The following is a 26,609-nucleotide window of genomic DNA, read 5'->3' as shown; positions in this document are numbered from 1 at the left end:
ACGACCCAAAGTCAGCAGCAATCAATTATGGTCAGAAGGAAAAAGTATGATTGCTATACTAATGAGGTCTTTCTTTCTTTCTAAGCATGGTTTAAATCTGTTAGTTTATACCTGGTTCATAATCAAGCCATGTTTTCCCCACTACATCTAAAACAGCAGACTATGTTCAAGTTGTCTCCTCCAAACCAGGATTAAACTAAAGACAGCAATCCTAGTTTGTCACATTGGGTGTAAACTATAGTTTGATTAAAGAAAGGAAGTAATGAATTAAGTTCCACTTAATAGAACAGGGAGGAACCAAATGGGGCAGTGAGGTACGGAAAAATGACGATTTTGTGACATTAGAATTGGGGAGGAAATGCCATTTATGATGCTAAAGTTATATTTGAAAACTAACACTCATTTGTCCTGGATCCCAACAATTTACTGAGCCTTTACGACTGTGACTTTAAAGAAAACTTCTCACAGTAGGCATCAGCCCTGCAGAATCAGACCGCTGTTATGCAATCATCACAGTTTTTTTCTTCGAACTTCCAAAAGATATACAGGACAAAGAAAATGGAAGTGGCAAAGGAAAGGTAAAAATTAAGACAAACTGATTTCTCTCCACACTAGCCTGCTATAACACGCTGTATCAAGCTAAGGTAGAAATAAAGTGTCAAATAATAAGGCATTTGAAGTTCTGGGCAGTATGTGTCTTCCTAAATTAGTAAGTTGGCTTCAATATAAAGGTAATGAGAACTGAATAGATTCTTCAGGGTGTTTATCGTCTCTCCTAAAAATAAAATTGTAAATATTTACAAAAAACGAATGATCCACTTACTAGGAAGTAAATCTGAATAAACTCAGCTTGTAACATGACTGGCTACCATGAACGGAGCCTTCTAGTCCCACAATATATTCTGTCTAAGAAGAGTTGACGAATAGTCCACAGAGATTGAATTAATTTGGTTGTCTTTACATCTAGAATTCTTGAAATCACACAAACGTAGCCTGTTCATTCCACTAACAAACCCCCTCCACAGAACATGACAGACCTTGTGGTGTGGCACAATTCGGCATTTCATTCTAATTTAAACTGAGTTGTTAAATTTCAATTATTCATGGTTACTTACGCATTTTTTTAGAAGTCTCTACTCAGCAACTTGATCTTAAGACAGCAAAAATAGGGCAGAGAGGAGCACAGACTTTTAAGTTGGCTTCTGTAAAACTAGTTTCAAGGTGCATAGGTTTGAAAGCCAGCACCAGTGCAGGACCCCCAAAGCAGCCCAAACAGACTCTAAAATGCTGATTCTAAAACATTCCCTTCAAAAATTATCAGCCCCCTTTCAGACTCTATGCCCTCTGGCTCATGCTTGCAATGGACACATAACAGTTTGCTATCTCTGACAGGCGGAAGCATGGACTCCCACCGTAACCACTAGCCACTGAAATTCCCAGCCTCTGTAAATTTATCCTATCCCCTTTCAAAATGATCCATACTGGCAGTCATCACAATTTAATCATAGTAATAATAACAACTGCAGAGTTGGAAGGGACCCTGTGGATCATCCAGTCCAGCCCCTGTTTCCTGGGGGGCGGGCGGAGCAATTCCACCATTTAAATATGCAGTGTGTGAAGAAATATCATGAAAAAATAATAATCATAATAAAGCAACAGATCAAAGCAAAGCAAATTAAGCATTATTAGTTTCAAGAAACAGTTGCAGTCATCCAGGGTAGCAGCATGCATTATTCCTTCTCAGACTCAGCAACCAGATAGGGTAGGACCAAGTAGAAACCACAGCAAAAACCAGAAACAATGGCAACAGCAACTTAAGGAATGGGAGGGGAGTGGTGCACACTTCAAGAGTTCTGTGTGGGGTAATATAGACTCCCCCACCTCATGAAGTGTCTTATCCCTGATGAACAGGATCACATGGTGCTGGTTTGGGGCCATTATAAAGCAAATTTATTCAAAAGGATTGCAGACAGAGGTTTGCCTTTTAGACCAAAATCAGTCAGCTATTTTAAAGAGATGAACCTAAAATTTCAAACCCAGATGTTTAAGTCACTTAATCCGAGATTGACAACTAGATAAACAGGACTAATTATTATTATTATTTTCTTTCAAGGAAAAGCCCTCTTTAAAAGTTCCTTTTTTTCATCCCATGTTATGGCAATTGGTCTGAACAAAGGAGACACAGAAAACAAACAAAATAAACAACCAGATGTACCCTAAACCGCCAAGCCCTGTCCATTAGTCAGCTGAAACGTCTGTTGATTAATTGACTCACTAAACAAATTAAAAACGCAAGTTTGCTTTTAAAAAGGATCATTGGGACAAATTTGACTTCTCGGTCTTTGTATACACAGGTGGACCTCCAGGGCTGCAACCTGTTCCTTTCACTGCCACATCCAGAATCCGAATCCAACGGACCAACATTTTATGGACTGAAATGTACCTAAAGCTTCATCGTGGTTGGCCCGCATTCTGGAGATGGTTCTCCAACACGGAGGTTAAAGATGACAGCTGTCTAGACAAGAATGTCAAGAATGCGTTTCTTGAGAAATAGAGACAACTGCAGTTAAAGCGCACTAAGAGCATGTTAAAACCTTTCTGGTCAAACATGGTGCACGCAATGAAGACACTGCCAATTATTGCTATTATTATTATTATTATTATTATTATTTTAAAGTACCTGCACAGTTTCATTCACAGGGGAGGCATCTGGATCATTCTCCACAGGCAGGGTCTGAGGCGTGTAGAGGCCACTCATAAGGAGACCATAAAAATACATGCGTTTTTCACCTGGCCAAACAGTAAGAACAACATTATTGAAAACGACAAACCCCAAACCATAAATAATACGCAAACATCAGAGGCTGGCTCCACCATATTCTAACGGAAACACTCTTTTTGGAACAACTCTTTGTAAAGGGGGGGGGGGTCTGACAGCTGTCACGTTTGGCTCTACTGAAGTTTTTCAGTATCAGCCGGTCAGCCCAAGTGAAGCAAGACTATCTCCCTGTAGAAAGCGGAGCGAGAATCCCTCTGCAGAAAGCATGCATAAATAGGCTTCATTCATTCAGTCTGTAACACACCCTTTCTCCGAGAACTTAAAATAGGATGAATGATTCCCCTCACTCACTTTACCCTATCTGCCACCCTAAGAGGTGGGGCCGGACTGAATTCTTACATCCATAGGACACCACAATGATAACTCTTAGTCTATTCCAATATGCTTTCAGAGAGCAGAAACAGCAGGAACAATGTAAGAACTGTAGAGACGGGACTTTATATAAAGCTGTGGTAGTCTCCGACTCCATCAACGCCTATGGTCATATACAATAAATTGTTAAATGGAGACACTCAGTTTTACATACAGTAATGATTCTATAGAGAACCCAACATGCTAGAATCCAGCATTTAAGAATGCTTTTTTCCCCATAAAGTTACATTGCATACATTTACTGAAAACAATAGTTTCTCATATTCACTTATTTAAAACAATGGATCTGTTTTTCATAGACTATGGCTGTAAGCCTATGGCCAATTACTTGGGAACAAGCACCATTGACATAGCTGGGACTTACTTCTTTATGTAAATCTATCAGGTGAGAATGCACAGCTAAACATTTTCATTGGCCTGTGTGACTCACAAGCTGTTGTTAGAATCCGAGGCGCCCAGTTCCTAGCTATTTGGTTTTAGGGTCTGTGGTGCATGGCAAAAACAGAATACGTGACATCTCCTTTTCAAAGTTGCGGGTGTCCTACAAACATAGCAATCCAGCACAGTACAACTGAGCAGGAGATGGACGGGGCAATGCTAAACACATACAAGCACCGGCAATTGGTTAGGAAAAGGACCGAAAATAAAACTGTCAATATCAGAACACGCATCGACAAATTTATGGTGTGACTATTTTTGGCATGCTGCATATGGTTCTGGTTGCTGAATTTCAAGAAGGATATGGTGGGAAAAGTGAAAAAAAAAGAAAAGAAAAAAAGAGCAACCACGCCAGCTGGGGTATGTGGGGTGGGATGTAGATTCTAGAATATATAGTCCAATATGTAACATTTTCAAGCCCAGAGACACCGACCCATCTCTTAAACGCTGGTGCAAGAGGAGGAACTAGCCCTGTTGCAATGGAAGAATCTGTTGATGGCTGCTATTCTTTGTGAAAATAACAATAAATACCTGGCATTTATATAGCATTTAACCATTCAAACCGTGTCACATACATTTTCCTGGTTTTATTTAAATTAGCTTTCTATGAAAGGTCACTACTATTCTCCCCATATCACAGGCTGAAAGCTTGAGGCCACCTACTGAGTTTATGGATGAACTTGAGATGTCCTAGTTCACAGACCAGTTTCTCTGCCCCTGCCTCACTGCACTAGCTCCTAACACAACAGATGAAAATAAAGACACAGATCGTTTTACAAGACAAGGTGCCACTCCAGTGACAACAACTGAGGTATTACAGTTCATATAGTACAGTACTCATCTCACTAGAAATCAGCAAAGCATAATGTACACCAAGGTCTGGATTTCACCTTAAGTGACTCGCTTAAAGCTACAGAGCGTCATTCTGAAACATGTGTATAAAACTCACGTTCTTAGCCCGTGTCTGTTTTCTAATCCCACCAAATTACTACAGAAGGTAAAATATTTTAAATATAGGTGAATGGGCTATGGGGAGGGGTCACTGACTTATTTTAAAATAGATCGCTGTTTGTTTGTACATATTCAGTGTTGCACAGAGAATTTGAGTTTCGTGAAGTTCATTAAACTCACAGACTGTTCTTGTCAGAAACTGAGAGGAAATTTGTCACAAATGTTTCAAAAACTATCATTAGGAGCTTACAGTAAAAACTAAATTTAAAAGATCAAAACACAGTTTTGTAAGTAGCAGCCTGAACCACAAAACAGTTAGTTAAGCTGGAAGTTGTGAAAAGATAACACAGCTTTCTCCAGTGAAGACAAAGTATCTTAAAACTGCAAGCTGTTGCATAGTTATTTATGAGAAAATTTGTTGCAAATACATATATATGATTAGCTGCCTCTATTCCAACTTTATACAAATCAGATTCCAAGATACTAAGAGGAAAGAGTTCAGATCAAAAAATGGGGTGAAATTAATTGATTATATCCCAGTCTGTCTAGCATAGTATCTCATCCTATATTTTGAAGTAATGGTTACTTGGAACTAATGTTGACAAAACACTGCAGAATACATCCATCCACCTAACTAACCCATTCCAACATATTTTATCTTTTTCAATTTTATGAAATTCTGACCGACATGTTTACACGATTTCTCACATGGCAGCATGAGGGGGAGTCAACATCAGACAGAAATTAAACTAGCATGCTAAGAAAAAAAATGAGCTCTAGCAGCAGAAGTAAAGTTTGCTTTGAAGTTCAAAATATAAGCAATTTAAAAAAAATTAGCACAAATGCCTCTTATGATAAGAGGAAAGGAAATTGAGGCCATTTCCTTAAAAAGATGCATGTGTTAATTACACATACTTTCTAAACACTGTGTGAGAAGTTTAACACTGTTGGTTCTCTCTAAAAGTAAGCCGGGTAAGTCTCTTTTAGAAGTGAAGAGTCACCGTTCTTAAGTAACAGATTGGTCTGAACCATGATTTGTTGCTTCAGGCAAAACCAAAGTACACTCAGAGAGAGGAAGAATAATTTTTTAAAAAAATATATTAAATATTAAATCTTTTTTCACATTGTTGGGCACTTGAATTGGATTCATATCCAAGGATAGAGTTCACTGTATAGTTTCAGCCTGCCAGTGGCAGCAGGTCAGTTACTTTTCAGAACAAGGTTATGATGACGGTCCCTTTAAGAGATGCCGGGAGAAAAAAAGAGAAAAAACTTCGGTCCCTAGGACAGCAATGAGATTACTGCATAAAAGCAAGAAGACTTCTATAGTCCAGTTTATAGTTAACACTGTTTTTAAGTAATCTCAGTTAGGTCTTGAAATGCATTTTCTTCAATTTGACTTTATATTTTTTTTAATTCCCCCAATCCCAAATTATCTACTAAATGCAAAAGCTACTTTTTGGCACTGGGGTGATGGGTGGGGGGGGAAGGGGGACTGTTTGGCAAGCCAAGTGTCAGCATGAGTGAATGAGTGAAATGGAGAGGATGGCAGCATTTTGTAAATTACAGGACTGTCTCCTAGCAACAGACAACACATCCGGCGCCACGTGACTATCAAAGGCCCAGAGAAAAGCAAAGAGATGGGGGGGGGGAAGTGACAGCCATTAATAAGTCCCCTCTTAAATTAATTAGCAGCCCTTCGCCATCCAACATTCACTCTGTCAATGCTTCTGACTCCTAGACAGGAGTAAGAAGTGATCAGGGGAGGGTCGGAAGAGCAAAAGAGAAGTCAGGCTAAATGTGGCTTCCCACCTTTAGTATCCAACTCCACGTGGATGATGTTTCCCATGACGGATGTGTTGTGGAGGTGCTGAACAGCTTCCCGGGCTCCTTTGACCGTGGCAAAGATCACTTTGGCAATTCCCAGATGCTTCTTGTTTTTAGGGTTATAGAGGATCTCAACTTCTTCCACTTCGCCATATTTTTTACACATGTCCGTCAGGAAGTTTTCCCGGATGTTGTCATTCAGCTTGGCAAAAGTGACTTGCTTGGGAGGCACAGGCCCGACATAAAACTCATCAATCTGGAGATGGATAGGCGCATGGAAGGGAGAAACAGAAGGAAGGACTGTCAGTAACCACATGGTTTGGAGCACAGAGGGTTAAAGAAGCACTGACTGACTGACTGTCTTAGAGACATTTCTTAATAGCTTGGCGGTTCAGAGGGAGACACCGAGGGACCCCCTGAACAAACCCCCGGGGGGAAGAAAATAGCAAAAGATAAAAAGAAGTCGTTAGGTTCTCATCCACCAGCACCGACAGAGTTCACAGCATGCGCCTGTACCTTGAATTTAGGGACAGAGAGTTCCAACTCTTTCGTCTTGGTCCATATGCGTCCTATCCTGGGATCTCTGACACAATCCACTGGGGCAAGACCCGAATTCTGAGAAGGGAGAGAGAAATCACTAAGGTTCAAGAAAGAAAAGAAGAAGAAGCAAGACTTGGAAGTTTGCTGCACAGCCTTTAAAATAAAGGAAGGCGGAGGGGGGGGGAGAGAGAGCACACCTATACATGTCAAAAAGCCATCCTGCAGGGAATCACAGGGAGAGAAAGCTGCAGGTTTTAGCTTTCATTCTGAGAGACCACGTTGTGTCAGGGGCTGCAACTTTAAATAATCTTTCCCAGACATTTTGTAGCAAACCTCCATTTCTCAGATCATTAAGAAATCTCACTTTCCTCCCACCCCTTAAAGCCAAGAATGGGGTGGGGAGCAAAAACGAACCCGGTTGGAAGGGTGACGGGGTGTGTAGAGGGGGGGAGGCAGAAAGAGAAGAAGGAAGAGGGTCTTGTGCATTTAAAAAAATTAAAGATAATATGAAACGCACGCTTACAGGAATGCTAAAATGCTGCCCATCGTAACGATAGAGTTTGTGCTGTCCTTTTTTCAGAGCCGGGTCAATAATCAACTTGTAACTTTTCCAATGGTGATTTTTTTTCTCGGCCGAGGTGCTGCTGGCTTGAGAGCTGCTCTCCATGCCGTTGATCCAACCTGGAAGGAAGGGAAGGAGGGAGGAAAGGGGGCGCTCCCCCCAAGCAACAAAGTTAAATATATATATATATATAGAGAGAGAGAGAGAGAAATGTCGAGTCGCTTCCATTGCAACCTCCGGGTCCCCCCATTCCGCTAAGAAAGGGGGGGGAGATGAGACAGACAGAGAGACAGACAGCAACACGGGAGTGAGACGAGAAGGAGGGGAAAGAAGCAGAGAGAGAGAGAGGGAGAGGGAGAAAGGCAATCTTACTTGAAGTCTGCTTTTTGCCATGGTCTTCGGGGTGCTTGGCTTTTTCTCCTGCCTTGATCTCTTTGAAAGACATGGTGCTTCGGTGGCCGATCGTTCGCCTTGGCTTTTTTTTCCTTTCTCTTCTTCTTCTTTCCCTGGCCCCCTTTTTTTTTTCCTTCTTCACATTGAGCTGGTTACATTACATGGGGTTTTGAAAGCCTCTTCCCTGCCTGCTTGCCTGCCTTCTTTTTTTTTCCCCTCTCGAGCCAACACATATTGTGTATGTATGTGTGTGTCTATGTGTATGTGTGTGAGTGTGTGTGTGTGAGTGCTTTCTGCTTGCTTCTCAGGCATCCCACAATTCACCAGGATGGAGCCTCTCGGCTCTCATGGCTAACCGCCCTCCGCCGAAGGCACATTCACGGCAGCTGCAACGCGCTCGCCCAGCGCCCGGCGGCGCCTCCCCGCCCCAAATAAAGGGGCCAGGCAGGGTCGGACCCCCACCCACCGACCTCCGCCGGCCGCCCCCACCGCCAGGCCGCCTCCGATTTCACGGGGCCCCCCCTTGGAATCTGCCGACTACATTTACCTAAACCCAACGGGTCCTAAACAAAATGGACCGAGTGGGGGGGGGAGAAGGAGGGAGGGAGGGAGGGGGGACCACCAGTGGGTCGAGTAGTGGTGGTGGTGGTGGTGGGAGCATCTGGGGGTGAGTGGGCGGGTGGAGGATTTGGCTTCTTTTTCTTTGAAATCCGGGAAAAAGAGAGAGAGGAAATGAGAAAGAACCCCCTCCCCCAAAAAAATGTTGTTTGGAAGTTATATCCCGTGGGGGGGGGGGACACACGAGTCCTTGGCTTCCTAGGGAAGCTGCGGCAGCAGGGTCCCCCTCCCCGCCGGGTGGCAGGAGAGGGAGGGGGAGAGCGGTGGGGGGGGGCTCCCCCGTTTTGTTACAATGTGTCACTTTCCCCGGTTCGGGGGAGGAGAGAGGAAGCCAAGTAGCCGTTTTGCTGCTTCGAGGAGCGGAGCGACCAATCAGCTCGGACCTTCCATTTTGGTGCGGCTCGCAGCAGCTCCACCAGGGCAATACATGTATATATATATATATATAAATAAATCTAAAATAAAATAAGAGGGGGGCCTCAATTGGATTTTCTCTTTCCCCTCTCCTCCCTCTCTCTCTCTTCTCCCCCACCCCACCCCACCCCACCCCACCCCGCATCCAGGGTCGCCTTGTTAGGGCCTCCTGGTGCATGTGTGAACGCGCGGTCGCGTGTGTGGGTTCCCTTTCTTTTCTTTCTCTCTCTGTGTGTGGTGTGTGTGTGTGTATGTTGTTTTTTTTTTTAACCTCGTCTTGTGCTTTTTGGTGTGTAATTTGGACGTGGTTAAGGTAATTGGCTGGTTAGAGGCACCAGGCGGGCGCATCCAATCAGCGCGCAGCTTCCATAGGGCTTGAGTTATTAGACGCGGATCTAAAAACATCCTTCAGCAGACAGCTAAGGAGAGGCCAACAGATCAGGCAGCCATTTTTCTGCAATGGAAAACTGGGTTTTCCTTTGTCTCAAAAGGGGATCCTTGATTTGAATTGCATCCTCCACACCTTCCATTTTCAGGATTCTGCTCTCTCTCTCATTGTTTGAGTTTAATGTCTGAACATCAACATTTAGAGGACTCAAAGGAAGAAGGAAGACTTTTATAAAAAGCTCTGGATTTTTCCCTTTGAATTTGGAAACCATCTTTGTCTTGTATATAACTAGGTCATGGCACGCCCTTACTGTCAGCAGTAACAATTTTGAGTGACCAAAAAAAGTAAATACATAATGTATTTTTGGTGTGTTTGTTTTTGGAAAGTTTTTGTTTTATCTGCCTGAGCAAAACATTTTTAGATACAGTTTCCTGTATTAAACACTTAAATACCTGGCCATCTTTAAGTTAAATCCTTTCGTGCTAACAAGGTAACGTTTTAAATATAGATGTAGGAAACGTGAATTGTTGAAAAAAAATCATTAGGATAAGGGTTTTTTTTGTTTTCCTTTTACATTGTAAGTACCCAATCCATTATGTCCTTTTAAGTGTAGTTTTCATTGGTAATGTTACTGGAATTCTCCTTATTTTTAATGAGTTTTTCAAACTTCATCTGCATGTCATTTTTTGTCTTGTTTATTAGTAATTGCTTCTGAAGTACTTTTAAAATCAACCTTATTTAGCTAGAGATGCTTAAAATGTTTACATACGGTAACTATTAGTGAAATGTATTCACACTAACATGTACCAATTTGAAAGTATGTGAGATCATGTTTTAAAAATGGAAGCCGAGGAGAAAAGTTTAACACGCAGCGTCCTTTTTATGTGCAGAGTAAATCTGCCACAAATACGTACCGATGTAAGCCTGGAAATTCTTATTTTTTTTCCCTAAGTGGACTAAATACTGTTAGTCATAAGAAGTCGATGTTTTCTGATACAGTACTTTTGTTTTTTTGTTAAAGCCGTAGAAATGACTCAACGGATTTTGTTTTGCAAACATAGGGCAGAGAACTGATGATAAATAGCAGAACGTATATTTAGAAATAGGTTTTTAACATCTCCCTCCCCACTTTCTCCCCCCCCCCCAAAAAAAACCTTCACCTCCAGAACTGCTTTCAACTATGGTGTGCGGGTAAGTAAACCATTTTGCCCTTGCAACGAAAGATACGAGCAGGCCTGTGCAACAAATGTTTTTGTGCAGGGCGGATATCCGAGTTACTTTCTGGTGGGGGGCAAGGGAGCTAATGTTCTTGTGAAAAGTCCATATTCAGAATCTATTTCTTTCCAAAGGATACTTTCCTTTCTATGATCCTCCTGTAACAAAAGGGCTTGGCTTCATCTTTGTTAATTTGAAGAGCTGCTGCAAATCCATGACGGTATTAATTTCTCTGCTAAACTGTTCCTCTTAAATCTGGAGGTAGGGGTGGGATATTTTTTTAAAAAAGGAAAAGATCCCAATACGTACAGGCAACATAATGGAGGAAAGGAGTCTTTCTTCCCCTCCAGTTAGCAGTGGAGAGTGTTATTTTTTTTTTTTATGGTCTTTTGTCTTCTGTCAAAAGAGAAACAGCAAAGACAGGACGTTGGGAAGGACGCCATCGACTTGAACAGGCAAGATGGACTCTTTAATTTGTAAAAAAATGTACCCTTCCAGAGGTTTTCTTCCCTGGCCAGAGGAAGCCTGGTCCGAGAGAGAGCAGGAGTTCGGAAAAGGACGTCCAAAATGGAGGTTGCCTTTCCCCACCCGCGAGACGCTTTGCCTTTTCTGAGCGGTGCTGCTGGGCGCGCTTGCTATTTCTCAGCAGCCAGTCTACGCTGTTTGCAAGGAGAGGCGCCCGAAAATAACCCCGCTGGCTTCGGGAGAGAGCAAGAAAGAGAGAGAGAAAAACACCCTTTATTTGGAGATATGGGGGGGGCAGGACGAGGCAAAAACCACCTCTCGCACCCAGTTCACCCTGGCTTTGGTGCCCTGAAAAGAGGCTTGAATTCCCATTCCTGCACTGGCAGGGCTCACTCCATATTGTGCGCGAGTAAGTCGGGCTTCATCATGGCGGCTGTCTTTTCTCCTGTGTGGCGCTGGTTGTTTTTTTTTGGGACAGCCCCAACGCTTGGTTTTTTTTTCTCTCTCTCTCCAAGGTTCAGAGCGTGCTTTCTGCTTTCGATCAATGCAAAAGAGAGAGGCTTTTCTCTTCGCTCGCCACCTCCCTTCCCTCCCCTCCCCCCCCGTCTCTCCTCGTGTGTGCAGGAAGGGCTTGTAGAAAGAAAAGCAGAAGTGAGAGGATTGCTTTCTTGCGTCGTTTTCTAGGAGTCTTTAAAAAAGAGAGAGAGAAATGGTGGGGGGGGGGAGAGACAGCCGGGCGGGAAAAGATGGTTGCCATTCCGTGCAAGGAGTGCTTTCCTGCAGCAGCCGAGGAGCAAGGCAGGAGCGGGGCGAGGGTGTAAGAGGAGATCCTGGCCGGGCTCCAACTTTCTGCCTGCTGCTCGGCTCCACACTCCCGGGGGTGGGGTGGGGGTGGGTTGCAGACAGGAGGGGAGGGAGGGGGGAGAGGGGAAGGCCCCGGGTAGCCTCCCCGCCCGGCTTTTAAAGAAACAGGACTTGCTCCCGTGGAGCAGAGCGAAGACAAAAGGCGCAGAGGGGCGGCCGGGCGGCCCGCGTCCTTTGTGTCTAGACACCAGGAAAAGCAGCGATACTTGGGCTGGCTTTGGGTTTTTTTGTAAGGAAAGGGCCCGGGCTGGGGGCGGCCGGGCTCTTAGCCGCCGCCCGGCTAGAGCTGCGAGGGCAGCAGGGGTGGCTCCGTGCGCTGGGCTCTGAGGGCCGCTTTCTGCAGTGCAGGGAGGCTTTTTTTAGGTGTTCCCTCCGACGTGGCCGCGACTTGGCTCCTTTTGCTGCACGGGCGAGGCGCCCCTCCCGGGGAGGAACTCTTTGGAACAAGGGGAGCTCTTTCCCACGTGCCTGCAAACGGGTCATCAGGCGTTGCTAATCTCCTTTCCTCCACGCACACGCACACACACACACACACACAGGATGCCCCCTAGGAAGGGCGAGTTCAGCCGTGACCCAGGAGGAGGAGGAGCAGATCAAGGGAGTCCATGGCCTGTTGTCAGACGGCAGCCAGCGGGCTCTCAGAGGGCATCCCTTGCCAGTTTCGCCCTTAAGGGATGGAGTGCCAGGCATGCAACCCGTTGCAATGGTTTCCCTTTTGTCCAGCCAGGGCTTCTTGGGGGAGCACTGCAGCTTCCCTCGCCTCCAAAGAAAGGCACCTCCTTGCCTTCCGCCACAGCTCTGGAGAGTTGCTCTGAAGATCTGCTCTGACAGCTCCAGTTAGAGATTCCGGAGAGGCCACCAGCTCGCGCGGGGTGGCTTCCTCCCAGTGTTGTCCGACGAGGGGGCGAAAAGGACTGGCTTTTGGACATTTTCTGAAAAGCAAGCTGGATAAATTCCTGGCCTTGACTTCTCCGGGATCCTTGAATGGAGTCTTTCCATTTTGATCTTTTTGTATTAATCTACAGAGATTAATATAAGAAATTAGATGTGTGGTGTATGGATTTTGCTAGAAAAATAACACTCCTCCTCCAAATGTCTTGGCGTAAAGAAGTGAATGGCTTCTACTTGTGCAGAGAAATACCATAGCTGAAATTCCTGGTTCTGAGATGTTTTTTCCCCCAGCATATCTGTATCCGGTTAAAATACGTGATTTATACATGTCTCCTCTGGCTTCTCTTGTAAAATATTCAGCAGGAGGCCACGGGTGTTGTCTCCTAGATCTTTGTAGGACTGAAGACATTCCATTCTGTTCTGCCATCAAGTCCTACGATCTGCTCAAGTGGTAAAACCGGCTTTTTAAGCAACAACTGGAAGGAGGAGGTTGTTTGTTAAACACCGAACAATGTCAAGCTTCTGGTTTGGTTTGTGTGGGTGGAAGGAATTGCTTAAGAGGCAGCGCTTTGCCAGTTGGAAGCATGCTAGTGGTATCGTCCGTCAGGAAGCCATTCTGTTGAATCTTGTAGGAGTTGCTTCACAGTCAACGTGCTTAGAATTCAACTGCTCCTTTATTTTTTGAGATTATTTTGGGAGACTGGCTTCCCGTTCCCCAACAAGATCTGAATAAAATATCAAAACATCCTAATGAGCTTCTTGAGTTCTTGGTTCCAGACAACTCTTAGAATGGAGGCTTAGCAGCTTAGGAATGGCGGCTGAGTGGATGTGTGCCTTCTCCTAAAGATCCTCACATTTCTGGTCTGTTTACCTTTTCCTTCCAAAAGCGGATGAACTGGTAACGTTTTTTATGTGGACCTGTTTGAAATATAGCAACAGCTTGTAAGGTTGGCTGGCTGATTTGTTGATTAGTAGAGCTCTAGCCTAGAGACTCCTGCTGCTGTAATTGTGTGCTACAAATGAAGTGGCTGAAGTTCTTAAATCCTTTTCAGATGAATACAAAGGAGGAATTAGTGGTTGCTTGAAAAAACAAGCTTGTTCCTGTCATCCTGACAACCCTGCTCATGTGTACATCCTGCCTGCGTACACTTTCCTCCCTGCTTCAGTTCAATATTAATGTAGGTCACTGTGGAACTTGGATTTGTCTTTATAGCCAAGGAGGTTTCCTGGATATGTATCATTTGTGACTGATAACATTATAGAGTATGCCTGATTTTCAAAGGCCCTTCATATGAACACTCATTATGTTCAGCTGTTCTAAACAGTAATTACGTTAGTCTGTTGTATGCCAAGCTGCAAGTAGGGGAAGCTGGACAACTAGCTTTCTCTTGCAAAGATGTTCATTGTGACAAGTGCTGTAACACACACTCTTATTTCCACCGACAATGTACTTTTGGGTTAGTCTGATATATTTAGCCAGTGGCTTTCCTTTTTTCCATCTTTTTTTGTTGGATATTCTATTAATAGGCACTGATACTTCTGCCTCTGAATTACTGTAATCTCTTGATGTGGGTTATGTGGCTATCATGTCTGTAACAGATGATTCCAACGATCAGTTACAAATCTTGATCACTGTGTTCAGTTTTACATTTTTCTTTCTTGCATAAGAATGGTCAATAGTACTCACAATTCTTTCCCACCCAGTATTTGAGATGTTATTCTATGAATCTGTCTGTATGCCATGCAGAAATACCCAAGTTAAAATAGCTGTAGCAACTAATTGACTTGATATTTATTAGCCTCCCTAGCTTCAGCACCATGAACTGAGAAGGGTCCCTTCCTGTGATGAAAATGCTTAGATTTTTCTCTTAATCATTTTATGGGCTGAAGTCAAATTTTCCTTTTCACAGTTGTGTTTCAGAAAGCACAAAATAATTAAACTGTACAGTATATGGAAGTCTGGGTCTTTGTCAGACATAGTATGAACTTTGTTGCTTTGTAGGATGGTACCAGTTTTCAGTGGGGTAACTGTTTTGCTGTTTCAGTATACTGTATATATACTATTTAGAAGAGTTTGGTAGAACCACTTCCATTCAAAACTTCCAGTCCTACAGGTATATACTGTAACAAAAACACTTCAAAACAAAAGCAAGGGTACTGTGGCATCTCTCAGATTTATTTGCTACAATACTTTTGTTTATATATAATAAAAACAAAAGTATTGTAGCAAATTAACCTGAGAGATGCCACAATACCCTTGGTTTTGTTTTGAAGTGTTTTTGTAACAGTATATACCTGTAGGACTGGAAATTTTGAATGGAAGTAATTCCACCAAACTCTTGCAGGATCATTATAGATGGCAAAGAGCATGTGTAGCCAAGTACATTTCCTGTTAGAATTACTACCTCAGTGTATTTTAAGCTTTCTCTCCCTCCTTTTCCTATATTTGTAAACCTGAGGACTTAAAACAGAAGCATTGTGTCCTTAAATTTACACTTCTTCAGTGATTATATGTTATGATCCCTGAACTGAAATTATATGTTCAGTGCATCAAGTTCTGGAGGAAATGATAATGTCTCTTTATCATTTCTGTATATCCATTCTTACAGTACTATCTTTCTGTTTAGAAGCCTGTGATGTACTGGTTGTACTTTTTCTGTATGCAAGGGTGCCTCCTGGATTATGTGAATTACCGTACTTTAATGACTGCTGACATGCAACATACTTTGGTTTGCTCCCCTCCCCCAGAAGTACTAAAGTGCAGGAGATTCTAAGGCTGCAGTAAATTAATGGTAGATTTGAACTCTGGTCATCCAGGATTTAACCTCTAAACCTTACACTGTACTTTAGGACAAAGCTTTTGAAACTGATTGGTTAAGCTGGTGCAATGAGTTAATGTTCAGTTGCTTTAAGCAGTTTGCTGTGAGGTTCTGTGAAGGAGAAGAAAGCAGCTAGTATGGGATTATAGTCTCATCATGTGGAGATGCCTGAGGACTGGGGAAAGAAATGCTAAAGGCTGGAATCCTAAACAACAGGGAGCTGAAGCAAGGATACTAAGTAGGCAGTGGACTGAGGCGAGGAGGGGGCAGGAAGGAACTTAGCTGGGAGAAAAGACTAATCTTAGCACTAGGAAGGGGCTCTTGGGGGAGAGGGGTGTGTGCAGCAGAGGAACTTCTTAAGACACACACAGAAAGGAAGAGGGGCTGCACAGAAAGGGGCTGAGCAAAGAAAGATGTGAGGAACTGGTTGAAAACATGGCCTGCAGAGTGTGCAGAGAGAGGGTTCTCGCATTCCTCCTAAAACTTGGTGGCATCCGGTAAAAATGATGGGAAGTATGAACCAAATAGTGTAAATCCTGCTTCACATACTGTGGAATGGACGGCATTCATAATAACATGCAATGACTTAACTAGTTTTAAATGGGGTCTTGATACACTCATGAAAAATACATTTCTCTTCTATTGCTAACAGGCATTGTTGATTAGACAGAATCTCCTCCTACAGACACAGTATTCCACCAGGCACTAATTACTAGGAAATGCCACTTTCAAGTTCTGTTTATGGGCTTCACTAAAACTTCCTGCTGGATAGGGAGCCAGGGTTACAGATGTTTATGTTCTTAAGAGGGCCAAATGCGACTGAGCAAAACTGAACAGAGGGCCTGGATCGAGGGATGGAAAAACTTTGCCCCTTTAATTTTTTTGTCACTGCAGCAAACAAGGACCTAGAGAGAGGTAATATGAGAGGCAGAGGGAAGGCACAGAACTTTGAATAATTCAAATAAATAACCAGCTAGTTCTTGCTGGAAATTGCATTATAAGCTACTATGTATACAAGCACACCTCTAAACCCAAAGTCTTCAATCATCTTTAGTTTGTTATTGCAGTAAAGAATAATTGGAGAGAAGAGCTGTTGGGCCACAATATCTTTGAAAAATGACCCCCTTGTGAGCAATTGATAACTTCCCTTTTAAAAACAGAATGTTTGGAAAATGTGCAGATTGGTAACTTGAGAAAGGACCTCTGGTAAGCCATCAGCATAACAACAGGGGAAATAGACAACAAGAACGCCTGCTTTAGAAGAAAAATGTCTTATGACACTTCAGTGAGAAATGAGGAAGCAATGTAATCCAAATTGCTTAATTGTTGCTACAGAATGATGCGGGGAAGCGTGAGGCCTTTATGATCAAGGACAGAGCTCTCTTCCTGTGTTTAGCACTGCCCTGAACCAAATGGATCACATATGGTTTAGCTCACAGTACATAGTGTAAGCTTTCCCACCCTGGTCGGGTGCCCTCCAGATGTTTTGGACTACAGTTCCAATAAGCATGGTGAGGCATTGTGGGATAGATGGAAGGCATCCCATTTGGGGAACACTGAGTGTAGCTGTGGGTTTAACGGCTAGACGTTTAAGAGTTTGTATTTCAGAATCTTCTTTCTTTAATCTTGGGATGCTCCACTCCTAATTCTTATCTTCCTGTGTCTGGATAGATCATCTACTTCAGTAGACTTTCATTTCAAGCAGTAAAGTGGCATATATTGAACTATTTCGTTAGTCCATGGGTAGGTGTTTTACTCCCAAACATTTTCGTATAACTAAAACATTCATGTTAACAATAGGTCACTGGCTGATGGTTGCTAACAAGTACAGTGTTGGAATATTGGAAGTGTTAGTGGCCAAAGAAGGAATATTGAATGTAACTCCCTTGTGTAGTGGTGTGCAACTTTTCAATATCTATAATACTAGTTAATGTTTGAACAGTTGCTTTAGCTTAGGGGGACAGCATGGCAACTGCACTGCAGGAAATCAGCTGCTAGGAAATATAGCTAAACAGGATTTGTACAATGTTGTTCTCCTCTTTCTTGAACCCTGCTGCAACCCCTAATTTTTTAAAAAAATAAAGACTATTTTAACTTATGTCTGGTTTACTGACTTGCTGGTTGAATTGTTTTGAAAGTTCCACAGAACAGTGGATCTCTTTTAACATTTACTTGGAAGTATTTTCAATAACCACATGAAAGTGATGAAAAGAACTCTTGATTTTCAGTAACATTTCATTAATGATCCTGAAGCATGAACAGATTGAGATAAATACCATCACAACCCGCTTCTCTTCATTAAGTATATAGAATATACTTCAGCTTGTTGTGTGTCACATTGATGCTTTAAATATAAATCCCCATTATTTTTGGCTATATGTAACAACAGGAGAGCAGTACAAACTTAATAACTAGATTTTTTTAAAAGGGTGTCCATGACTTCCACCCCCAGATGGGCCTGATTGTTTCTGACTGGCAAAAAAAAAAAAAAAATTGGAAGGTTTTTAGTGTTCTTACCACCACACTCTGTAAGTAGATTTGTGCCAATACATGCTGCTTCTGCTTTGAGGACACTGTAATAATAACCAAAGGAGGCAAGTATAAATATATTGTTAATTAAAGGCGGGTATTTTGTTAGTTCAGTAATTAAAAACTTAAGGTTATAGTTCATAGTTATTCCAGATGTTTCATGTTTTAAATATTTCTTACTGGGTTTGTAATTTCAGTTTTAGAGATTTAACATGGTGCTTTTAAGACTATTACTCAAGAGAAAAGGCCCGAAGACCTGTTGGATTATAAAGTATAAATATATTTAGCATTTTGGCTGTATGACCTTTCTGGACAGTTGAACAATTAACATGTCTCTTGACTAGCCTTCATTTCTCCCCTCTGTTGGGTGTACAACTTGCAAAGCATTTGTTATTTAGATCTAGATCGCCATCTAGTGGCAAAACCTAGTAGTGATGATTGTAGAGTACTTTTTACAAGTACAGTACAGTACTGTGCATTTTTAAAATGTCCCCCTTTAATATGTCTTGCCCTGTTGTTCTGAGATACCACAGAAACTGCTTAATCAGTCACAGCTGCAATGCTATATTCACTTGATAGGGGATAAGCACAATTGAATTTCATGAAAACTTTAGGATTGATTTGAGATTGTACTCTAGGTTCTGCCTGAGGGGGGAATCCTCTAACTCCATTACATCCATTTTTAATATTATTAAAATATTTCTCTCCTGCCTTTCCACATCATTAGGAATACTTAAAGTTACTAACAATAATAAGCGACTTTCATACTCAAATGGAAATACTAAACCACCAATCAAAATAAACTTTGCAGATTAAAAGCATCACATTGCAAGGCAAACCTAGCTCATATAAGATTGAATGTGCCAGATAGTTAAGTACTGTACGTATGCTGAAGGCAATGTTTTTTTTTTTGTGTGTGTGTGTGTCCACTGGAATGCTATCAATGGGGGCAACCAAGTCTGTCACTACTATAGCAGCTCTAGGTACATACAACAGGTACCCCTCATGCTTTCAACTACTTTTAACAGCTATTAGGTCATCCAACAAAATGGCTTGCTTCCTGTCCTGAACACACAAGATCAAAGCAAGTCAAAACGTCATGACGGGGGAACTCCTCTTGATTGTCATCAGTAAGGCTGGGTGGGCTCCCTGGTGGGTTTTTCTCCATCCAAGATGTTGCAATTTATCACTAGTCTGATTCTAAAAATCCATTCCTCTATTGGACTCTTGACCACAGTTTCAACAAAATAAAGATGAATTTGAAACTCATCAGTAGATAATTATTTTTTAAATATTATATTTCCACACTGTTTTTAAAGTTGTTTTACCTGCTGTACGCCGCCTTGGGTCCCCATGGAGAGAAAGGCGGCATATAAATAATATAAATAAATACATATTTTCTGTTTCTTGACTTCTGGTATGACTTGTCCTTTGATTTTGTCCCACGCCTTTTGTGCTAATCACATAGCTTGAGGCAGCACTAATTTTTCACAAGACGCTGTGGGGGGGATTTATATTCTCCCTTTAAAAGCCTGAGATTATTTTTAAAATAAAATCAAAAGTCTTTAAAATGGGCCCTCAAAAGGGGAGGATGGCTAGAGAAGGGAGAACTGCCTCCTGCTCTGACTTTTTGAAGAGGGAGTTGTAAGAAAACACAGCCAATTTTAACATTCTTATTTATCCCTCTCCATCAATTCAGCGTTAATAATGGGATAATTTACTGGTGGTGGTTTTTTAAAAAGCTTTTCCTATTGTGGTTTTAATGATGCAAGCCGCCTTTTTTTTCTCCCCCCCCCCCGGAGGAGAAAGGCGGCGTAAACATTCTGAATTCCCCTGTAGCTCTGCATATCTTTTGAAAGCTCAACAACAGCCTCATGGAAAGTATAGTATAGACATCTCATTCATCCCTCCCAGAAGCTCAAATGGAGTTGACGCGGCTCCCTTGAAAATCACCGTAGGTTTATAGCAGCACTTTTATATAGAAAACTGCAAAAACAACACCAGCCTACAGCTGCCAGCTTCCTTTGGTACTGTTCAGAAGACTCGCGTCATGGCTTCTACGGAAAACAGAACTTTTTACCATCCCATCCAAATACATATGGTTCATAAAATATGCATCAAAGGAGGCTTGGATCCCTTGTGACTTGCAAGGAGACACAAGAGTGTTTGGTATCAGTTCGGTAGAATAATGCAACATCCCCAACTAATCAATGTGCTGTATTTCTTAGTATCTTGTCAGGCCAAGCTGTTGCACTTCATTTTTACGGCAACGCAAGGGAAAGTGAGTTATGCACTATGAATGAGTAAACCTGTAGACCCCGGAAATCTGTTGAGATACCTTCACATGATCTATGTGTAGTCCTTCTCACTCAGGTTTTGAAGGCTGATCCAAAGAGAGGAAAGACCCTTAATTCGAGAGTTAAAATAGCTTGTGTGAAGGTTACAAGACCTGCGTATGACACTTCGCGTAACTGTAGCTTTTGGTCAAAGTAGTTAACAGGAGCAAAGAGGTATGATCTCAAGAAACTCCTCCAGTTGCCTCTAAACCACATAGCGGCAGGATGTTCCGATTATGGTCTTCCTGTCACAGCTTTAGCTGTTAGCACATTGGAAACTTAAGAGAATTGTGCTCTTCTCTATTACAGACGTTGCCAGTTGTAATAAAATCCTTCTCAGCACCATCTCAGCTTGAGAATATACCAAGATGCTTTTCAAACTCCATAAACAAATGGATTTTCAGAAAGAAGAGCAATATGGCATCATGGGGTGGCTTGGAAAGAGAAAGGTTGAGTAGAATTCACCAGTGTCTTTGGTAGGAACACCCAGCGGTTTAAAAAAAAGTTGTCAAGCAAGTAGCCACTAATTTTTATGAGGGGGTGGGATACCCTCCAAGAATCACGTAGAACCTTGAAGAGAACAGCTTATTTGGCACAAGCTTTTGTGGACTACACCACTTGCTTCTGCAGATTTTCCATGGATTTCTCTTGAGTACATGTCATAATTGGTTGGTTGAGTGGGTAGATGTCCTTGGCAAACAAAATAGTAGCATAACATAACAGCATCTTAACTGAGATCAGACTGTGACCCATTTGTGAGTCCTCAGACCCACTTGTGCACTAAAGATAACCTAAAAGAAAGGGAATTTTGGTGTGGAAAGTCCCTCCATCTTAATGTCACATTGGTATGCACATTCCCTATACAAATGCATAAATTATATCCATCTAGAGTATTATCTTCAACGCTTGAAGTTTTGAAACTCCAATCCTGATTTCAGTCAGTTACAACTCGCCACGGTTTGGAGAAAAGGGTGGTGGAAAATCAGAATATTTACTAACTGCACTCTGCTTCCTATTTCTGGCAGCAATACGCTCCTTCAGTGTTTGAGAAATACACCACCAGCGTCACAGTGGGAAAGAAAGAAGTAATCCTGCATCTATATGACACTGCAGGTAATCTTGGTCTAAAAGAAAAACATGCAAATTTTGTGGTTTGTCAAAAGCATGTACGAGCAATGTCAAAATTTCCTGCACTGGATGGAAATATATTGCAAGACATGTGATGTGTCAGGTTACTTTTTTTAAAGACTATATCCATATGATTTACAACCGTTCATTTCAAACTGAGAACTCATCGGAAGCTTATAACAAGCTCTTTTACAAGATGAGTCGGGCAGGGAGGGTAATCAGAAGACCTCAGTCCCAAAATTCTCTCTCCAGTTGATAGCCACAATAGATTGGTGGGTGAATTCAAGGTTAAGCTTTAATCTTATGTGGGGAAACAACAAGACCCAACAAGGATGACACATATGAACACTCCAGGACATAGAAAATGTACGGAATCCGCTGTGGTAGGGTAAAATTCCCTGCCAAATGCATGTTTCTCACCCAGAACCCTTGTAGCCCATAGAATAGATTGTGTGTACGGAAGGGAAGTGTAAGGAGTGGCCAATCCATGGAGCCCTGATCCTTGATCAAATTCTTTCTCGTGTTATTTACCTCTCCCTACAAACCCTAGAGGGTTGGAATGATGTGATTTTCACAGATTAAAATTTATATTGTTTGACCTTTGCTTTCCTGCTGACTAAGCTAATACAGCATGGCACAACCAACATGACTCAGAGCTTAATCAAGATGGCATGCCAAGGTACATCAGTATCTGCAAATCAAGGGCAGTTTAAGTTGTACAAGACACTGGTGTTAGCAGGAAATGTCACCCTTTGGATAGCTTAGGGTGCTGTAACTTCATGTTTATCGGATTATTATACAAAGGGGAGGAATAGTCAAAAACAGTAATTGCTATCGTTCAAATGATGCGGGAACCTGAAAGGTTAGGTTTCCCAGCTTCCAACAATAGAAATTTTGCTGCCATCACACAGAACAACTGGATGGGGGCAGGTTTAAATTAAGCTCTTTGCTTTCTCCTTGTGCTTCAGGACAGGAGGATTATGATCGCCTACGGCCACTGTCATATCAGAACACAAATGTGGTTTTAATTTGTTATGACGTCATGAACCCTACTAGCTTTGACAATGTGTTAATTAAGGTAAGAAGCTTCTGCTGAAGGCTTGCCATCTTTAAACCTGATAAGCAAGAACAGTCCAAGGCAGATGTTTTTATACTATTCTTACCAAAGGTAGGGAAGCCTTTGCTGATGCTAGTTGCCTTTGAACAAAATGGTACTGTTCTATTTTAGCACTGATCCATAATCTCGCTTTTCCTTCCATTTCTTCCATACGTTTTTTAGCTAGTTTAATTATTTCTTCCCCCACCTTCTCGATAGTTTACATTCTTTCCAACTCTCCTGTCGCTTAGCTTCTGAAATGTGTCCATCAGCGTTTACTGACTTTGTCACACCGAGTGAAGTTTGAACACTTAGATCTCTTTCTTTACACCAGTGGTCTCACGAGGTGAACCACTTCTGCCGTGGAACTCCTGTCGTGCTCGTGGGCTGCAAAACGGATCTGCGGAAGGACAAAGAACATCTAAGGAAGCTCCGTTCTGCTCAGCAAGAGCCGATTACGTATAGCCAGGTAAAGAGAGAATGGTTCACGGTGCAACCATGTGTACGTTCAGTGTGAAGTACATTCCATCTAATTAATTCTGACTGAACTCTCTGCAAGTCTGCTTCTGAGGATCATTCCAATTCACATATGGATCTTTACTTCCCAGGTTGCCTGCAGATGTACCCAGGACCGACCTTTAGACAAAGTGCCTTAGGCAGTGAATACTGGAGATAGGTGGGAGGACTCAGAAGGTGTTGCTCCTCAGAAGGGAGGTTATGAGCACTCCCAGTATTTTTCATCCTTGACAGGGAAAAAGCTATCAACTGCTTCAAGATTTTTTGCTCTTTCATGAATGGGAAGACACCAATTTTTTTTTCATCAGCACTAGCATTAAAATGGGGGTGATGGTGGTGCAATCCTTATATTTTAGGGTTTTGTTTTTTAAAGCCATCACATTTTACATAAATACCTGAAATACATTTTTTTATCCAAGAAGCTGAAAAATGTAAAGGAAAAAAAAAGGCACAAAAACTCACGTGATCTCACCCAGCAGGGAGGAGAGTTCTTAATTTGCTCATTCATTCTCAGAGGAATGAAAGACACAAAGACTCGCATCCATGTTCCTGAGCCCCCGCTGCCCACAGCTGCTTCTCCCTGTTGGAAAGGGGCAGTGCCATGGATGCCAGATGGCCTCTTTGGAGTCCATTCAACTACCCTGTTCCTCAGCTGCTGAGGAGGGAGCTGTCCCGATTCAGCTGGTAATCTGACCACCTTCCACACATAGAATGGGAGAAGGAGCACCATCTTTTCTTTGCTTCTTGTGGTTCCTCCTCTTGGGTCAACTCAAGGACACTTGGTGTCCGGCACTGCACACCATTGAGTCATGAGCTTCTCATTTTGCCTCTGTCCTTCGCCTTTGGGTTAGCTCTCATCCTGAAGGCGTTATCTTTGTGTTTTCCTCCAGGGTGAAGAAGTTTGCCAGCAGATGAATGCAGACATTTACCTGGAGTGTTCTGCGAAGTTTCGGGAAAACATTGAATCGGTTTTTAGAGAAGCGGCTAGCATCGCCCTGAACGCCATGAAAAAGGCTAAGCATCAGACAAAATCAAGAAGGTGTGCCATATTATAATAATCTGGACATCATATGGACCTACAGAAATCTACCTTGGCTAGTAAGAAAAGCCATGGTTATTTAAAAACAAGTTCAAGACTGGACTGGACTTTCAGAGATCAGATTTATTTCCATACAGAAATTCCTGCTCTACTTACATTTAATTCGCCAAACAGCAGAATGAAATCTTATGCTTTTAGCAAATGGGAAACATTCTCAGGGGTTTTTTTAAACTTCCACTTGTGAGAAGAGTAGAATTTTAGTATTATGAAAAAGATAAAAGTCTGCTAGAATAGAGCGTTGTTGTTTCTGTGATTCTCGCATTCCTGCTTTGCTCATTTTTTAAAAGACAGAAATAATCTGTTGCCATTGGAACAACTGTAGAATTTGCACATGAAAACATTCAACACTCCTGTTTATGGCAGTGTTAAGACATTATTTGAGAGAGGCCAGAATCCTCCTTTAACTACCCTGTGCCAGAACAAAAACTGCCAAGATGTATGTTTATCAAGATTCCAGGAACAAAGTACATCTTTTGCTGAGTAACTCATTAGTCAGCTTCAATTATTTCTCTGTGAGCACTGGATTCTGTAATAATAGTAATGTTAAAACAGCTGTGGACCTGTATGACAGACTGTTCTAATCGATCATTTGTGAACTATATACGCAGATTTTTGTTAAAACTCCACATCATTTTCAGTAACTACCTCAACATAGGCTCTGATAAGTACGGTTCTGCTTACCTGGAAAGCAAATTCTGTGTGAAAACTGAATTGTTTACTCTTTTTTTAAATACCAGACTTCTGAGCATTTGTCCTAAGAGAGCAGAAGCTATACCCCGATTGGCAATGGTTCATTGTGGTTTGGTATGAATGAGAGCATAGCGTACTGCAGTTTCCACCCAAAACCACACTGGTGAGGAAATCTTCAAGATTCTTCTGCCAAAAATAAAAGAGATGCATTTTTCTTGCTGAGCCTTTTTTTCTGGGGCTGTTTCTTCTCAGGGAGCTAATGGATGTCTGAGTTAAGCAGCCAACGAGAGGCTGTAACCAATAAATTAATTTCCACTGAGAAACACAGTAGAGCTAACCACCACCCACTACAAAGAGCTGAGTCAAAAAATAAACCCGCCTGATGGGGAGAACAGAAAAGCAGACGTTTCGAATTAAACCTTACGTCATATGGATGCAGGGGGAAGACAAATGTAATCAGGACTGAATCAGTTATGACATGGAGAACAAAATGCTATGCCTGCAGGTTTGAAATGGGATCTTTATACAAAGGACCAGATCTAACAGGTTATCAAATAACAGTGCTACTCATGGGAGAGAGAAATCTTTTCCACCTTCTGTATTCCCTAAGAATATTCTTCAACAAAGAGAGAGAGAAAAAGGTAATGGGTGTTTCACTTTGAACCCTGGATAAGACCGTTCTGTCTGCCAACTGACCTGTACAGGGCAAAGGTGAACTTTAGTTAATATCCTGAATTCCCTGAAAGACTTCAGTCAGCAGAATTTATCCAATGGCCATGGTAGCAGGCAGAAAAATCACTAGAATATTTAGGTTTGCTGCATTGCAATGATAACCAAAGGCTTTGTCTCTGAAGTAGAGAGACAAACTGTTTCAAGTGGGCAACTGTAGCACACAATTCATTGTCTGATAGTTATGCTAAAATTAGCATGTCAGTGGTTTTGCGCTATCTTTTCCACTTAAACTCTAAACACCAAGACATTAGTACATTCTTTAAAAAAATAACTTCCCTCTTGCCATATAATGTTTGAAATTAGTTTCCATCCTTTTTTAAAAACAAAAAAACTTGGAACTTCCTTGAATTGAATATTTAAACCACACAACGTGAGTTATTGTTTCAGTTCCCATATTTATGAGTCATAGAGGTCTTTAAAAGTGTTTTTTCTGTTATTATAAATCAAATATACAAGGAAAATCAGATCATTTTCCTAATTAGTTCGCTGGAAAATTGTCTAAATTCAAAATTTTCTAGAAAATGCTCACACTGGACATGGACGCCTGTCTCTCTGACAGTCTTAGCTCTGCAGACAATATGATCAACCATTAACTAATCAAACCACCCTCACCTGAGTGACCTCCCAATTTGCACACTGAATGGAGGCCTAAATTATTTTACCTCTATCATCTTCTTAGAATCTAATTTGTTGACAACCATCTCAACCTGAAAACTTTTATTTTTGTATACGGGATATTTTTAAATGTTTACATGCTTAAACTCTGTTTTGCATCTTTGTTTTTATATTCTTTTAATTTGTTACGTCTGTAGACTGCTTTTGGAAACAGTATTTTGAAAAGTTGCCTAAACATGAGAGAAATAAATGAAACTAAACACATTACTTTG

At 41.9% G+C, this 26,609-nt stretch overlaps 2 protein-coding genes and 1 long non-coding RNA gene across 3 annotated transcripts in view; 2 read left to right on the top strand and 1 right to left on the bottom strand.

The window, feature by feature from the left end:
* SETD1B (SET domain containing 1B, histone lysine methyltransferase) overlaps positions 1-8,312 on the bottom strand; it is a 35,595-nt gene extending 27,283 nt beyond the window's left edge. Inside the window, exons 1-5 of the mRNA XM_020802736.3 lie at positions 7,902-8,312; positions 7,491-7,648; positions 6,944-7,042; positions 6,413-6,683; positions 2,681-2,790 (exon numbers count right to left, since the gene is read on the bottom strand). Of these exons, the coding sequence (XP_020658395.3) occupies positions 2,681-2,790; positions 6,413-6,683; positions 6,944-7,042; positions 7,491-7,648; positions 7,902-7,974 (711 nt within the window). The 5' untranslated portion in view covers positions 7,975-8,312. The remainder of the gene's footprint in view (positions 1-2,680; positions 2,791-6,412; positions 6,684-6,943; positions 7,043-7,490; positions 7,649-7,901) is intronic.
* A 1,052-nt stretch (positions 8,313-9,364) lies between these two features.
* On the top strand, positions 9,365-11,016 carry LOC140702723 (uncharacterized). The gene is made up of 3 exons (XR_013539245.1): positions 9,365-9,832; positions 10,509-10,533; positions 10,966-11,016. It is a non-coding gene; the product is annotated as an uncharacterized LOC140702723 (long non-coding RNA).
* Positions 11,017-19,945: 8,929 nt separating this feature from the next.
* On the top strand, positions 19,946-26,601 carry RHOF (ras homolog family member F, filopodia associated). The gene is made up of 4 exons (XM_078381789.1): positions 19,946-21,574; positions 22,558-22,667; positions 23,020-23,154; positions 24,092-26,601. Exons 2-4 carry the CDS (start codon positions 22,632-22,634, stop codon positions 24,254-24,256), a joined length of 336 nt encoding a protein of 111 aa, XP_078237915.1. The 5' UTR covers positions 19,946-21,574; positions 22,558-22,631; the 3' UTR covers positions 24,257-26,601.
* Positions 26,602-26,609: the final 8 nt, after the last annotated feature.

This window comes from Pogona vitticeps, chromosome 14, assembly GCF_051106095.1.
Source record: "Pogona vitticeps strain Pit_001003342236 chromosome 14, PviZW2.1, whole genome shotgun sequence".
Taxonomy (NCBI): domain Eukaryota; kingdom Metazoa; phylum Chordata; class Lepidosauria; order Squamata; family Agamidae; genus Pogona; species Pogona vitticeps.
Note: the sequence above shows the minus strand (reverse complement) of the source record. Positions and strands in the feature narration are given on the sequence as shown.